This window comes from Lipophrys pholis (genome assembly GCF_963383615.2).
Source record: "Lipophrys pholis genome assembly, chromosome: 12".
Classification (NCBI taxonomy): Eukaryota; Metazoa; Chordata; class Actinopteri; order Blenniiformes; family Blenniidae; genus Lipophrys; species Lipophrys pholis.
Window position 1 is genome coordinate 17,196,185 of NC_137641.1, and position 13,685 is coordinate 17,209,869.

At 41.0% G+C, this 13,685-nt stretch overlaps 1 protein-coding gene across 2 annotated transcripts in view; it reads right to left on the bottom strand.

The window, feature by feature from the left end:
* vldlr (very low density lipoprotein receptor) overlaps positions 1–13,685 on the bottom strand; it is a 69,144-nt gene that overhangs the window by 22,198 nt on the left and 33,261 nt on the right. For both annotated transcript variants that reach the window (XM_080477244.1, XM_080477243.1), the window contains exons 6-14: positions 12,208–12,370; positions 11,374–11,496; positions 10,067–10,189; positions 6,912–7,031; positions 5,320–5,445; positions 3,745–3,916; positions 3,401–3,625; positions 3,116–3,234; positions 226–365 (exon numbers count right to left, since the gene is read on the bottom strand). In XM_080477244.1, the coding sequence (XP_080333370.1) occupies positions 226–365; positions 3,116–3,234; positions 3,401–3,625; positions 3,745–3,916; positions 5,320–5,445; positions 6,912–7,031; positions 10,067–10,189; positions 11,374–11,496; positions 12,208–12,370 (1,311 nt within the window). The remainder of the gene's footprint in view (positions 1–225; positions 366–3,115; positions 3,235–3,400; positions 3,626–3,744; positions 3,917–5,319; positions 5,446–6,911; positions 7,032–10,066; positions 10,190–11,373; positions 11,497–12,207; positions 12,371–13,685) is intronic.

Below are 13,685 nucleotides of genomic sequence, written 5' to 3' on the forward strand. Positions count from 1 at the left end.
TGTAAAAAAAGCCCAATAACGAGCCCCTAATTGCAATCAGGTGTGTTGCAACTGGGAGAGAGCTAAAACATGCAGGACAGGGGCCTCGAGGACCGAGGTTGGACACCCCTGATTTAGAGGAAGGATGATGCTGACTGAAGGGGAAACATCTCTCAGTCTGTCTACATTTGCTCGATCAGTAGCTATACAGGCAAAGTTAAACTGGATTGAATGTGTGCGATGTACCTCGAAGACCGTGAGAGCGAAGGGGTGAGCCAGGTAGTCTGACGACTGGAGCACTTTCTTCCTGTTGTCTCCGTTCAGGTCGACGCTGCACAGCATGTGCAGCTTGGAGTCCACCCAGTACAGCCGGCCTTTGATCAGATCTGAGAGGAGAAAACGTGAGGAGACGAGAGGAGGAATGAAGAAGAGAGCGCAGAGGACAGAAACACACAAGACAGGAATTAAAGAGGCACAAATCAATTCAATATTTCATTAAAAAGGACGAATCAATTGCTACAAAGACACTCTGCACAGAAGACGCCTGCTTTCATTAGTTAGTGATACAAGAACAGATCAATGGAAAAGCTGCAACAGGTGGTTTCTCCTGCTCGCATTTCTCTTGGATTTGAAATATTTAAGCGTTCAAAATTTTCTGAGTGGCAGAAAAACGTGAGTGGAAAGGTCCTGGCAGCAGTTAGAGTAGCGGGTAAAAGCAGAGGCACTGAATAATATATAACCGTCAGATAAGAGGGGGAAAGTAAAAACTGATGGCAGAGTTAAGGAGGGAAGAGAGAGAGCGTCAGTGTCAGCGCAGGGTTAAATGTGTCAGCAGCATAAAGACTGAAACACATTCAAGTTGAAGGCGGAGCTTGCGCTCATGAGAGGATCCCTGACCTGAAGTCAATTTAAAACATTTTCACACTCCGCTCCATTTGTGCTCCCAAAAAACACTTTTAACACGACAGCAGTGCGGGAGTGTTCAGAGACAAATCTCCAACACCAACAAATATAAATATAAGTCTTACTGGACATCGAGAGCTTGTGCAGGATTTCTAGAACTTGTAAGTATTGTGCAAATGGTTAAACATGCATTTGTTACTAGAATTGAAAAGCAGGACTGTCAAATAGTGGAGGTTAGTTTATTTTCACACACACAATGCATTCAAAAGCCACATTTAAGCAGCTTTTTTCTTTTCGCAAATACACAAACAACTATATTTTCTTCAGGCTTTTATCAAATACAAAAAACATAAAAAGCTTCCCGACTTCAAAATACTACTATTCTACAATAAGGAAGAATTGTTTGGTTATAATTCAGTACAAATCTTCAGTACTTTTTCCACCTATGGATTCTTTATTTTGTCCAATTACATTGACTGCATTATACTTGTACAAACTAAAATATGAGTATAATTCACCTTTTGAACATTAAATCCATGTTTATTGCACATTAACCTCACAAACTGAAAATATATAGTATATTTGAACATATGAATACAAAAAGAAAAGTGTGTGTGTACACAATCTGTATTTTTTGGAACAAATTAAGGAAATTAAATTGTGAGTAAATGTAGAGATGAGGCACAACTTTTTTTTCCTTCATTAGAATAAACAAATAATGCAGATCAAAAATATAGAAATAAATTGCGTCAGACTTAAATAAAATAGAGTATAAGGTGTATATCTTGCTTAATGTACAAAATACTAAACTTCACAGTATTATGAGTATTTGTAATCTATTTGGTTAAATAAAAAGAGCCTTTCGTGATGACACCATTATATGTCACTTTAAAGATAAATGATATGTTTTACAGTATTAAAAAAAGGCTTTTTTTCCCCCCTTTTATAGAGCAGAAACACTTGATTATGCATGAACTAAAAGCTGTGATGCAGCACAAGACAACTACTGTGACGCCTCACCTGCCATGAAGAAAAGTACAAAATCTGCTTTGACCTTGTGAGGGAGAACTTATGAAAAGGGAACGTGCGTCCTGTGATAAATACCTGCTGCATCAGAATAACAAACAAGCCAAAACCTCATATTTTAGCAAAACTCCTTTGACCAGCTGGCTCCTCGAACCAGCGGCTGAATAACCTTCATATGCTTTTAGGACATGCCATATTGTGTCCTTTAAATTTAGTTATTTAAAAAGTTATGTATTATTTAGTATTGTGTTATAAAAAAAACTTGAATTGAACATAATACAAAAAATATTATGCAATTTTTAACTTGCCTCCAGCAAAATGTCCACAAATCAAAGCACCTTCAGTGTTCAGCTTGTATGTTTATTCAGATTCAATCTCACTCTGCGGGTTTGATGCCACTTTGTCAATAAGGCAGACAGATTTCATCATTCATCTATTAAGCTCGGGTCTCAATGTCTCACTAATCTAGAAATGTCACAGTAAATGTCTTTGTCATCTACGAGGACAGATTAACCCTCAAGTGTGCAGATTTTATGCATTCTGATGTTCAATGTTTGACACTTGTGATCTACACCATATAACCAGACCTGACTGCCCACACTGGTTGAAGGGCGACCTGGAAATTTCCTCTTAACATTTGACGCATTTAAATAGCAACACCACAAGCATCACGACAAGAAGGTGAGCTCTTTGCTCAAACTACCAACGACACAAGATGACTGAAGACAGTGATGCGACAGTGTGGATCCAGTGGACATTAAGGCTGCGAGATTTCAGGTCGTGCCGTCGTGCCTTTGTGTTTTGAGATTTGCTTTTGCAAGTAACAGTGCTTTTTCTCTTGCCTCCAATTCACACCAGCTGTAACTGGAATGTGTTTTTGTTTAATTTTTCCCCTCACCATCGTCACATCTGCAGTTCTAACAAGCAGTGGTTCAGAAGCTTGATGTTTTTGGTCTTTTTAAAAAAACAAATAAAATTACTTTTGTGCTTCTGCCCTGTGCTCAACAGAAATGAAATAATTTGGGCCTTCAACCAAAATATCTTGGACAATTAATCACAAAAGACAGAATTTTGAATGTGACAAAAAAGTGCAGTCATTTCGATTTTGCATCACAGGAATGATACATTTTTGGTAAATTGCATAGCCCAGCTGAAATGGGTTATTGTGTCTCTCTCTCTCTCCGTCTATGAGTCTGTGTGTTCTTACCCAGTGTGATTCCATGAGGCCACTGGATGTCCGTGGCCACCAGCACCTGTCTGTCCACACCGTTCATACCAGACTTCTCGATCTTGGCTGGCTCGCCCCTGTCGGACCAGTACAGAAACCTACAGGACGAAACAAACATGGACAGGAGATGTTCGTGGTCTTTCAGAGATGAAAGCTTTACAGTTTGAAGGAAGCACTCAGAATGCTAGAACTGAGTACTTCAGTAGTAAATGGTGGCGTCTTGCACCCACAGTAACACATCACCGATAAAGCCCCTTCACTCACCCGGACAGTGGATCCACAGCGATGGAGGCCGGCTCTTTGAGGCCTCGGTTGAACAGGACCTTCTGCTTGGTTCCGTTGAAGTTGGACACGGAGATGGTTTTGCTGCCCAGGTCGGACCAGTACAGGCTCTTGTAGATCCAGTCCACAGCGATTCCCACCGGAGTCTGGACGTTGTCTATCACCTTCTTGTGGGCGCCCAACTCGCCACGTTTGTCCAGCACCGTACTGAGAGGACAAAGAGAAGATTCCAACATATGAAGATGTTCCAGATACTATCAAAGGATGAACCACCTCTGGCACCCATCAACGGCTTGGGAATCAATCTAAAACTGTGACTAATCTACCTGTATATTCCTCTCCGTCCCAGATCGGCCCAGAATATCAGCTGCTGGTCGAAATCTGCATCAAGAGCCACTGTGTTCCTCTGCTGCTCCACGATCTGAGTGTACTCCTTCCTCTCCAGGCCCAGGCGGCGGATATCACGGCGGTTAGTGAAGATCAGGCAGGGCTCTTTGCCTGAGAACCGGATGAGACTGTTAAAGACCGAGACTCACTCATCTCTTTAACAAGTCTTCCGACATAATCGAATCTCAAGAGCATCTTTGATTAAAGAACTTTAAAAAACGCTTGTCATTTTGATTTAATGTAAATCATTCTTCAACAACCCTTAAGATTTAATTTACATCGATAAACATAATATACAATGCAGATACACAACCATTAGATCAGACCACAGCTTTCTATGAGCTGCTGGCAAAAACAAACCAGAGTCAGGCTGCAGGAAATAAAGACCGTCTTTGATAACAACCAGCACAATAATGCTTTTCTACTCCAGAGAGGAAAATCCCAACTGAACCACAACTCCCTAGACTTTTGTGCCTGAATCAGGAAGATGTTGAAATAAACAAATGAGCTCAGTTTGTATAGTTGGTTCATCAGATACAAAAATATTTTAAAACATTGCCTTTTTTAACTGAGGTGATTCTCATTTTCAATACATTTTTATGACCAGATGAAGTCCCAACTGTATTGGATTATTTGAGATGAGCGTACATATGAACAGTGTGGGGAATAACACGTTAAAATGCAACATGCTAGTGATTAGTATTCACAATGTTACAGTATGTTTCTTCGAGCTTGTCATTTGTCAAACTATTTCGCACTCATTCTGTATCACTGGTGCCTGTTGGTAACATTTGGCACAAAAAGATGTATTAAAATGCAGCGATGTCATTAAACTACTGTTCAGTCCTTTAATGCTGAACTAACTCAATTAAAAATCGAAATCAAGATCTCCATAGTGAATATACTTACCAAAACATAAAAGTGCTTCCTGACACACCAAGTTGCTGCTACTGGACTTTTCAGACATTCTGTACATTGCCCGATTTTGGTATTATTTTAGAAATTAACTTGTACATATGATAATAATGCATTCCATTTGTCACTCACTTTCCATTTAAAAAAACAATCTCAAAGTGCAACAAGTGGGGAAAAAAAAAAAACTAAGAATAAAAGATAAAATTCAGAAAGTCTCCCGTCCTTTCTTGAATATAACCCATTTATAGGCTTTTTAAAAAAAAATTTTTTTTAAGTTCCTTCACCTTCTCCTCCAAAGGGTTTTGCCTTTTTGCGAGGTCATTATAAATATGAGTAAAGACTTAACTGGCTTAATAAGATAAAGTGCCAACATCCAGATTATAGAGCATTTTCTGGAGAACCATAAAGTTGATTTTCCATTTGTTTTCTGCCTTTTAAGCCATTACTCTCCCCAGAATTATTGTGTTTAATCAAACTGTGCAGTCACAAGACATAACAGAACCTCACATTGACACGTCTGTGACTGACGCGCTGAAGGAGGAAAAAGAAAGAAGCTGTAAAACAGGTTTGTTAAGTTCATGTCTTGGCGGCGGACTCACCGACAGCCTTGCAGACGCCGCTGGACGGATCCATCTGGTAGCCGTTGTGGCATTCGCACTTGTAGCCCCCCTTCAGGTTGATGCAGATCTGACTGCAGATGCCCGGGTTGACGCACTCGTCGATGTCTGCGAGAGGAGAGAAACACGACAGCTGCAGAGTTCGACTCATCCAGCCTGATAAAAGCTTTGATTTCACTGTTCGCCCATTTCTCCACAGGTTTTTATTTCAAAATGAAATTACACCTTGCCTTTGGAAAATAAACTCTCCCTGATTCTCCTTGCATGAGACTGTACAGTGATTTGATTTCTGGTTGCACTAAATGCTAATCAAAAGCTTTAATTGCTGTTGACGTTTTGCCAGAGCGGCACTCACTCGACTCCGATGGAAATGTGAGAACGCTTTCAGGAGCGTTTAGTGAGGGAATTTTACATCTGGGAGTAGATTAAGCGCCTCCGTGCAACCAGTGGGTTCATTCCAGACGGGATTACACATATTTACCAACAACCCAGGCAGAGTTTCAGGCCAACTAACAAAACCTGTGTGGGACCGCTGCCTCGGGAAAATAACTGAGGCTTTGAGGAGAGCAGATTAATCACATTTCACACCGAGGCCGTCAGGGGCGGGAAGTGCACAATACGAGCGTGAAGCGGCCTGCTGCGTCTGAACCGCCCTGATGGATTAGTGGTTTCTGGGGGACACGGGGTTAGTTCTTCAGCTCCGATCGAACCAGATTATGATGACGCACAACAAAGAGCGTCCGCAGTTGTCTTCTTGTTTTCCTTTCAATCAGGTACAAAGCTGTTGAGGACTGACGGGACTCATTTTGTCTGCTCTCATGTTTGAAGCTTTGAATTGTTCTTCAAAAGGAGTTTCGTTGGTTGTTCTAGAGGCACAAGGGTTTCATTGATCGATGCTGTACAGCACATAACTAGAAATCAAGTTTAATGGCATTCAATGAGTACTCTTATCAGTATTCTGTATCAGCAAGTAGTTAAAGGGCAGTACTCCTACTCATCTATTCAGATAGTTGTATCCCTGGTAATCAAAATGTATGCGGTGAAAGGGTTTTAATTTGAGAAATTTTAGCTTCAAGACTTCAATAAGAAGCATATTTTTTTCCCCCAGTTTGTGGTGTGAAACTGGAGAACAGATGAAAGTTCTAACGCAAAAAGTTTAAACTGTACAAATATTTTCACACACTACATAAATGAACATATCACTTTTTCACTTGCGTAGCATATAGGTAGGTACACATGAAAATATTCAAAGTAATTACTGTGAATTTACAGAGAAAAGTTGTGATTTAATAAGTTATACTACTTTGACAGACATGCAAAGACCATTAAAAAAAAAAAAAAAGAAATCTTCTCACTGTTTGTTAGTATTGTTTGAGCAGTTTCTTTCAAACAAACGAAATAATCAGAGATGCCTGTTCTCACCAACATTCAAAAGCAGGAATTTTTAAAATCAGAGCCATGTTCAATTTGTTTACTGAACATTATATTTTGAATGTTATAGGGGAAGAATGCAGAAGTCACTGGGTAAAGATTAACTGAAAGCTGTTGATTAGCGGAGCAGAATGGTTCAGTACCTCCACAGGTCTTGTGGTCGATGAGCTGCAGTCCAGGCGTGCAGTCGCACTCGAAGCCGATCACCATGTCTTTGCAGATGTGGGAGCAGCCACCGTTGTTCAGGAGACACTCGTTGAAATCTGGAGGCAGGAAACAGAAAGTTGATCTCATTATTAGCTGAACTCGCATGCACGAAGGTCAACATGTACACATAATGCTCTTCTGCTCATGTGGGAATACAGTAATAAGTCGTGCAGTATTGTCAATAATATAGCACTCCTGAGGATCTGTGGACACAATGCAGTCTAACCGAGAGAACAAACAAGAAAGCTAATCCTTCGAGAGATCCCAGCTTCCCTCAAGTACAGAAATCCCAACTTCCTTTTTTCTCATTTGGACCAAACTCTGCAAGAGGCAGGTCCTTGGGGTGTTCATAGCTCCAGGAATCAATGGAAACCTGCAGGCTGTATGATGCAGGCCATCTTCAATACTTTTATATTTTACAGATTGCACGGTCAGACAAGGATCTTGTACATTAAGTTTCACTGCACAATGCTGATGTACACATCCATGATCCATGTACACATTTAGTGCCATTTATTAAGGTTACAAGGTTAAGTCAATATTAGTAAAACTTGCAATAATATTGAGTTTTTAGATTGCAATATGACTTGTGATTCAACACATAAGAATGTGATGTCTTTGAATTACAAATCTTCCGCTTCTTAGATCCAATTTTACCAAGATGAATACACTGCACTTCTTTATCTCATTTCAAATCACACGCGCCTCTGCAGTTTCTACCAGCAGTGCTTGAGAAGCGCAGCAGTTGTCCAGTTAGTTGTTTTTCTTTCATTTTTTTAGCTTTTATGCTTCTGACTTCTGGCCTGTTGCAACCAGGTATGATGCAATGTTGAAATAATGAAGTGAAATACGATCTCTCACACGCCGATTGTACATTTACACCCTGTATGTAAATGGGTCAGAGCATGGAAACATAATTTATTGAAGTCCATTCGGTCTTTAATGATATGTACATTGCAGTGACGATAAATCTTTAGAACCCCAGTTAAGTTTGGGCCTCATTCATCAATTCCTGCTGTATGACAAGTTGCAGTAGGCGACATGTGGCACTGTTCCCATTGTGTGTGGCCTAGTTGGAGCCTTGGTCTGCAGTGGTCAATATGTATGACAACCCTGTCACCGTTCCCACAAAACTCACCACCTGAATAGATGACTCCCATTAAAGAGTAAGATACCTTGTTCTCATTTTCGATTCCATCCTCACATTAAATCCTCATATTTCATTCAGCTTCACAGTTAAAGCCATACAATCCAAACCCGACCAAGTCATAAATGTATTCATGTTCTCCCACTTCAGCTACTGTAATCCACCCCCACGGGTTTGAATGAAAAACTGGTTCAGAAACCAGCAGCTCGTCTTCACATCACTCCAGTCAGAGCCCCTCTGCATTGGATACCTCTCCATTTCAGAACAGATTTCAAAATGCTACTTATAAAATTTTAAAGCACGTCTAGGTCTAGCACCAGCTACATCACTGAGATGGTGTACAACATAAGTGAGCACATTTTTCCATCAAGTTTCCATCTGTTTTTAAACGAGCTCTGTATATGAGGTTGAGAAGGGAGACTGAAAAGGCTGTGGTCAAGTCATGACTGGCCATGGCTCATTGATGCAGGTAGGCAGTGAAGGCTGGGCCATGCGGTATAATCCAGCTACTGGAACTCAAACTGCAGCAGGACCAACTACTGTAACTGAGCAGAAGTTAATGTTGGCTATGATGGAACGAAATCATAGCTCATCACAGCTTGTTCCCAAAGGAGGCTGACGCAGTATCAAACAGGTGTTCATAATGTTATGGTTGATGAGTGCACCCTCAGACTCAAACTGGAGAATTTCTTCTGAAGCGCATGTCTTCATTTTTGTGTCCTCTGCTTGTATCTGAATGATTAAGACACCGTTTATACGGCAATATTTCAAGTGAAAACGCAGCGCCTTTGCATGGACAGACGATGAAGTTGGATTACTAACACCAGGAGAATATGGACGAAGTAATGACAGTCTGGATACCACCGTTGTTGTTATTGTCCATCTACTTGTACATGTGCAGGAGAAGTATTTACTATTGCCATGGCCGTTTTCAGAAAGTTGTGTTTTCAAGCCCCGTAGTCGCATAAACAAACACCCAAAACGGTTTTAGGTTTTCACTTGAAAACGGTCATATAAATGAGCTTCTGCTCGTCTATCTGCTCTCATAGGAATCACTTCAACAGATTCAGACTTTTCCTAATCCACTAAAAATTCTATTCATCAAGTCATAATTCTCTCTGCGCTCGACAAACAGCCAGAGTAGATGGTTCTTCATGTAGCAGAGCATTTCTATGAGTGAAACAGGATTACTGACGGGACTTCTCATCTGGCTGGGCCGCGGTGTGATCCGCTCTGTATTTAGCATTCTGATTGTGCGAAGCAGAATAATCACTTTTTAGGGTGAGTTCTGTGATCCATGAAAGAGAATTATTTAGAGGTGAAGCGTAGAGCGCTTGAGGCAGTCCACATCGTATCATTGTGAATCAACGTTTACCCTTCTCGCCCAATTTAAACTCCAAGACTCTGTCCACCAGAGAAGACGTCTGAACTTACTTGAAGGGCAACAGTCTGCAATGTTTCCAATATCAGAGATCGGCTTTTTTGATTTGGTTTAAAACAGAGGTTTTCAACAGCAGGGCGTGACTCTCCAGGAGGGAGCCAAGAGCACTTTGAGGAAGAAACATAAACCAAGGTAACTATAGTCATCCATTGGAACATAAATGATGGAAAAATCATTATGTTGGAGGGCAGAGCCATAAACAAGAAAGAAAAAGCTTGTCCCAGTCCCATTGGGATTTCCTGCTATGCTGGTCTGTCTCCTCCAGACATGGTTTTGGTAGATTCCATAGTTTTCTTGGTAACTAGGAAGAGCAAGAGGTTCCATCATTACTACCCAGAATACGAATTTGAGAGACCGGTTGGAACCCTATTATAGTGTGATGACCAAGTTTACAGTAGAATAACTACACTCCACACTGTACTCTAGCGTAAAAGGAGAATAATGTACAGTAACGCAGCAGAATGGTTTTGTGTTTTAGGAAGTGTGTTTGTTTCGACACTCACTGCACTCCTTGATGGGCTCGTCGCTCCAGTCGGGACAGTCCCGGACCTTGTTGCACACTTTGGTCATCTCGATGCACTCGCCGCTGCGACACTTGAACTTCTCGGGCCCGTTGCACTGAGACACTGTGAGGTGAACAAGATAATTGTAGTTAAAGAAAAGGAATTGAGTAGAAACTAAGAATGACATAAAAACGTGAGTTCACTAAACCTAAACTAACCAAGATAGAACTTTTACAAAACTGCAACAGTTATAGACCGAATGTGGGCGCGTTACGCCACTGCCGAGAAATTCCTGCACCTTCAAGTCAAAGAGAGTTCTATGGTTAGAAACCGCTTGAAAACTAAAATTTTTATACGATGGTCAATTCTGATAACTTGTGACAAGTTTATACCCTTGACTTCATGTATTCAGTTGGAAAGCAATAACACCCCATTTACATAAGTGTAAAACGCATTGCGTAAGCGTTTTCGTTTCAGAAAAGTTTCATGTTTACTCTGAGACGTTTTTGAAAACGATGTCCGTTTCCACAGAAAATACAAATGCTGAAAACGATGTTGGGTAACGAGTTGGTACGGTTTAGTGATGCCACTCTGGAGGCTGCCATTGTTGTTTCGTGTTCGACTATTGCATGTGCAGAAGAACTGTTTAATACGACTGGTGGGCATAAGCAGTAGCAGTTTTCAAAAAGCTGCGTTTTTCCCCATGGTTTCTATGGAGACGGAATGTTTCTGAAGAATTGGGAGCTGTTTTTAAAAAGTTGGGTTTTCAGTGGCTCTGAGAAACTGATTCCCAAACAAAGTTTACAGTTTTCACTTGAAAATGTCTTGTAAACAGGGCCTAAGAAGTGTTAACACAAGTCAAACTTTTACAGATGAAAATTAGCCTTAATACCTGTACCCCTGCAAAAAAAATGCAAAGTCTGTTTTCTTCAGGGCCAATAAAGTTTAAGCCTCAGTATTGAAGCTAAAAACAGAACTTCCTTCTCAATCAGGTGAGTTAGTGCGATACGATAATTACAATTCACAATGTGACAGACGGTGATGTCAGCTCCAAACAAAGACATGATGCAGCAATGACAGCATCAGTGTCCCAAACACTCGTACTTTAACATCTTGTGTGAGGAAGAAAGATTTCCCACAGACAGTTTGCACCTCAGGACAGCCAGAGGGAAAATACGAAAAACAGAGAGTCGCACCTTGGAGGAAAATGCATTTAAATACTGCTCGACGATGCCCTCGGGGGACAACTGAAAGCAGACATTTGTATAGAAAGCTGTGCACACACACACAAAAAAAATGTCACATACTGTTTTTGCAGTTGGTTTCATCAGATCCGTCCGCACAGTCTCTGAGACCGTTACACTGTCTGCTGCCCAGGATGCAGCTTCCATCGTCACATTTGAACTGATCAGCCCCACAAGTACGCACAGCTGCAGAACACACAGGCACACACAGACTAATAACTATCGAGGATCAAAATTGAGGCATAAGAATATACGAGACGAAATGTGGCAATAACCTAGTTCCTGTCGACTGTTACATTTTATTGAATTTCCAAATTGAGATTTTACTGGAAATGAGTTCACAGCTGAAATCACTCCCAACTTCACTGTGTGCTCTGTATATATTAAGAAAATGTCTTTTCGCACAGCAAACATTAACACTGACAGACTTTGAATCCCTCCAGGCAAACACGATAACGGCCCCAGAATGGAGTAAATCAGACTAATATTTCTTCAGCGTGCTGCAGGTCACTCTGCATTACACAGATAATGAAAAAACAGACTTGAGAGGGATGAATAAATATCACAAAAACATACCAGATAAGCCCAAAATGCACAGAAGCTAAAGGAGCATTGATCGTCTGTGGCATTGTAGGAAATTTAAAACATTTGGGGGAGAGGTCAAAAGGACCATCAAAAACATTTCATTGGAGCCAAACTTTTCCTGCTGGTTTATACTCAGAAAATCTGTCTTAATAAAAATGAGACGCAGACCTCAGTCTGCTCAGACCTCTGTAGTTGAGGGACCACATGCAGTCACTATTGTTCATTGAGTTTTTCTCTCAAAGTGTTTGACAGCTCCAATCCAAATGGTTCCAGGTAGAGGAGATCGGTAGGAGTGGGTGAGTGTCTACGTACGACAGTTGGCCTCGTCGCTGCCGTCCTTGCAGTCTGAGTCTCCGTCACATCTCCACTTCTTGTGGATGCACTCTCCGGAGCGGCACTGCATCTCACTGGACGAACACTTGGCTGGCGGTGTTGGGTGACGGCCACAGCGAGCTGGAGACTCATCTGACTGGTCCTGTGGTGGGAGAGAGGTCACCAATTTACTGAGGATCAGGGAGAATACAGACTTCTTTAAAAACCAGTCAGGATCCAGCACGTTAAAGGAAGGCAACCACAAACATGAATTAGATTGAAAAGACTATTAGGAAAAAAAATGTTCAGTCCTTGTAGTTTTCCACAACACGCAACGTACACATTAAACAAAGAAGAATCAAGGAAGCAAACTGACACCAACCCAGTCCAAAGCCTCATCTGCACAGACGTGCCTCAAACAAATCATATCACATGACTTTATTGTCCCACATACACACACTGGAATCTGGACCATACAAACAAAGAAAGCAGCAATCAATGAGCACCTCTTCTGATTGATCAGTGGTCAAACACACCAATCAGGATGCTAAATGGCAGCTATGAAGGCTGAACGACTGTTTCGATGCTACGCTCCTGTATTCCTGACCGATCACCTTTTTCTGCTTTAGTTCCTGATGGTACAAGAACAATCTGCTATAAACGGTATTGTTCAATTTCAAAAGCTATGCCAACGTCTTGACAGTAATTGCACAGACATGCTACTAATTTACATGATACTGTTTGTGCATGTCGTTGCATTTATGCGGCCTGACATCTAAAATTTTACGTAAAATAATAGCTCCTCTGATCCAGATGATTGTGTAGTAAATGGTAGCATAATCACTTGCACTTGCACTCTGGAAGCCGTTCACAATGGAACGCCTCAGTAAAGAAAGCAAAGTAATCCCTCCGATCATTAGAGAACATTTGTCAAACCAGTGACATCGTTTCCTGCACATGGTGGCTCTTGATGTTTGTATGTTACACAGCTGGATGATCAAGAGCGGGTTCTACAGATAGAAACCAGTGTGGGCAGGACTTCTTGAAATGCAATTTTCAATTTAAAAACTGCTAGCATGCAAGACCACAAAAGATCAAACAGCCAAACACACTGACTGGGAAGTAAATCGGTTATGTAATGGACCTTAGGTACTGAAGACTCAGTTACCCCGGGGCTATATCCACTGATTGATATGCAAGTCTCCTTTAGTAAAACATGAAATTACCAAAATGATATGCTAATAAAAACATCAATGTTTCTCTACTCCAATCAGCACTATTGTTTTCTGAGCTGTAGAAAGCTTTGGAACATTTACAACATTTTGTAAATTTATCACATTTCGTAAATCTGGCCTAAATAGAGCAACCTTTGACACTCAAAATGCAACAAAAGCTTTGCGTTTTCACTTGAAAACTGTCGTGTAAATGCGGCCTGTTTCCATGACAACAGTGCTCTGAGTCACTGAAACAACTTTCTG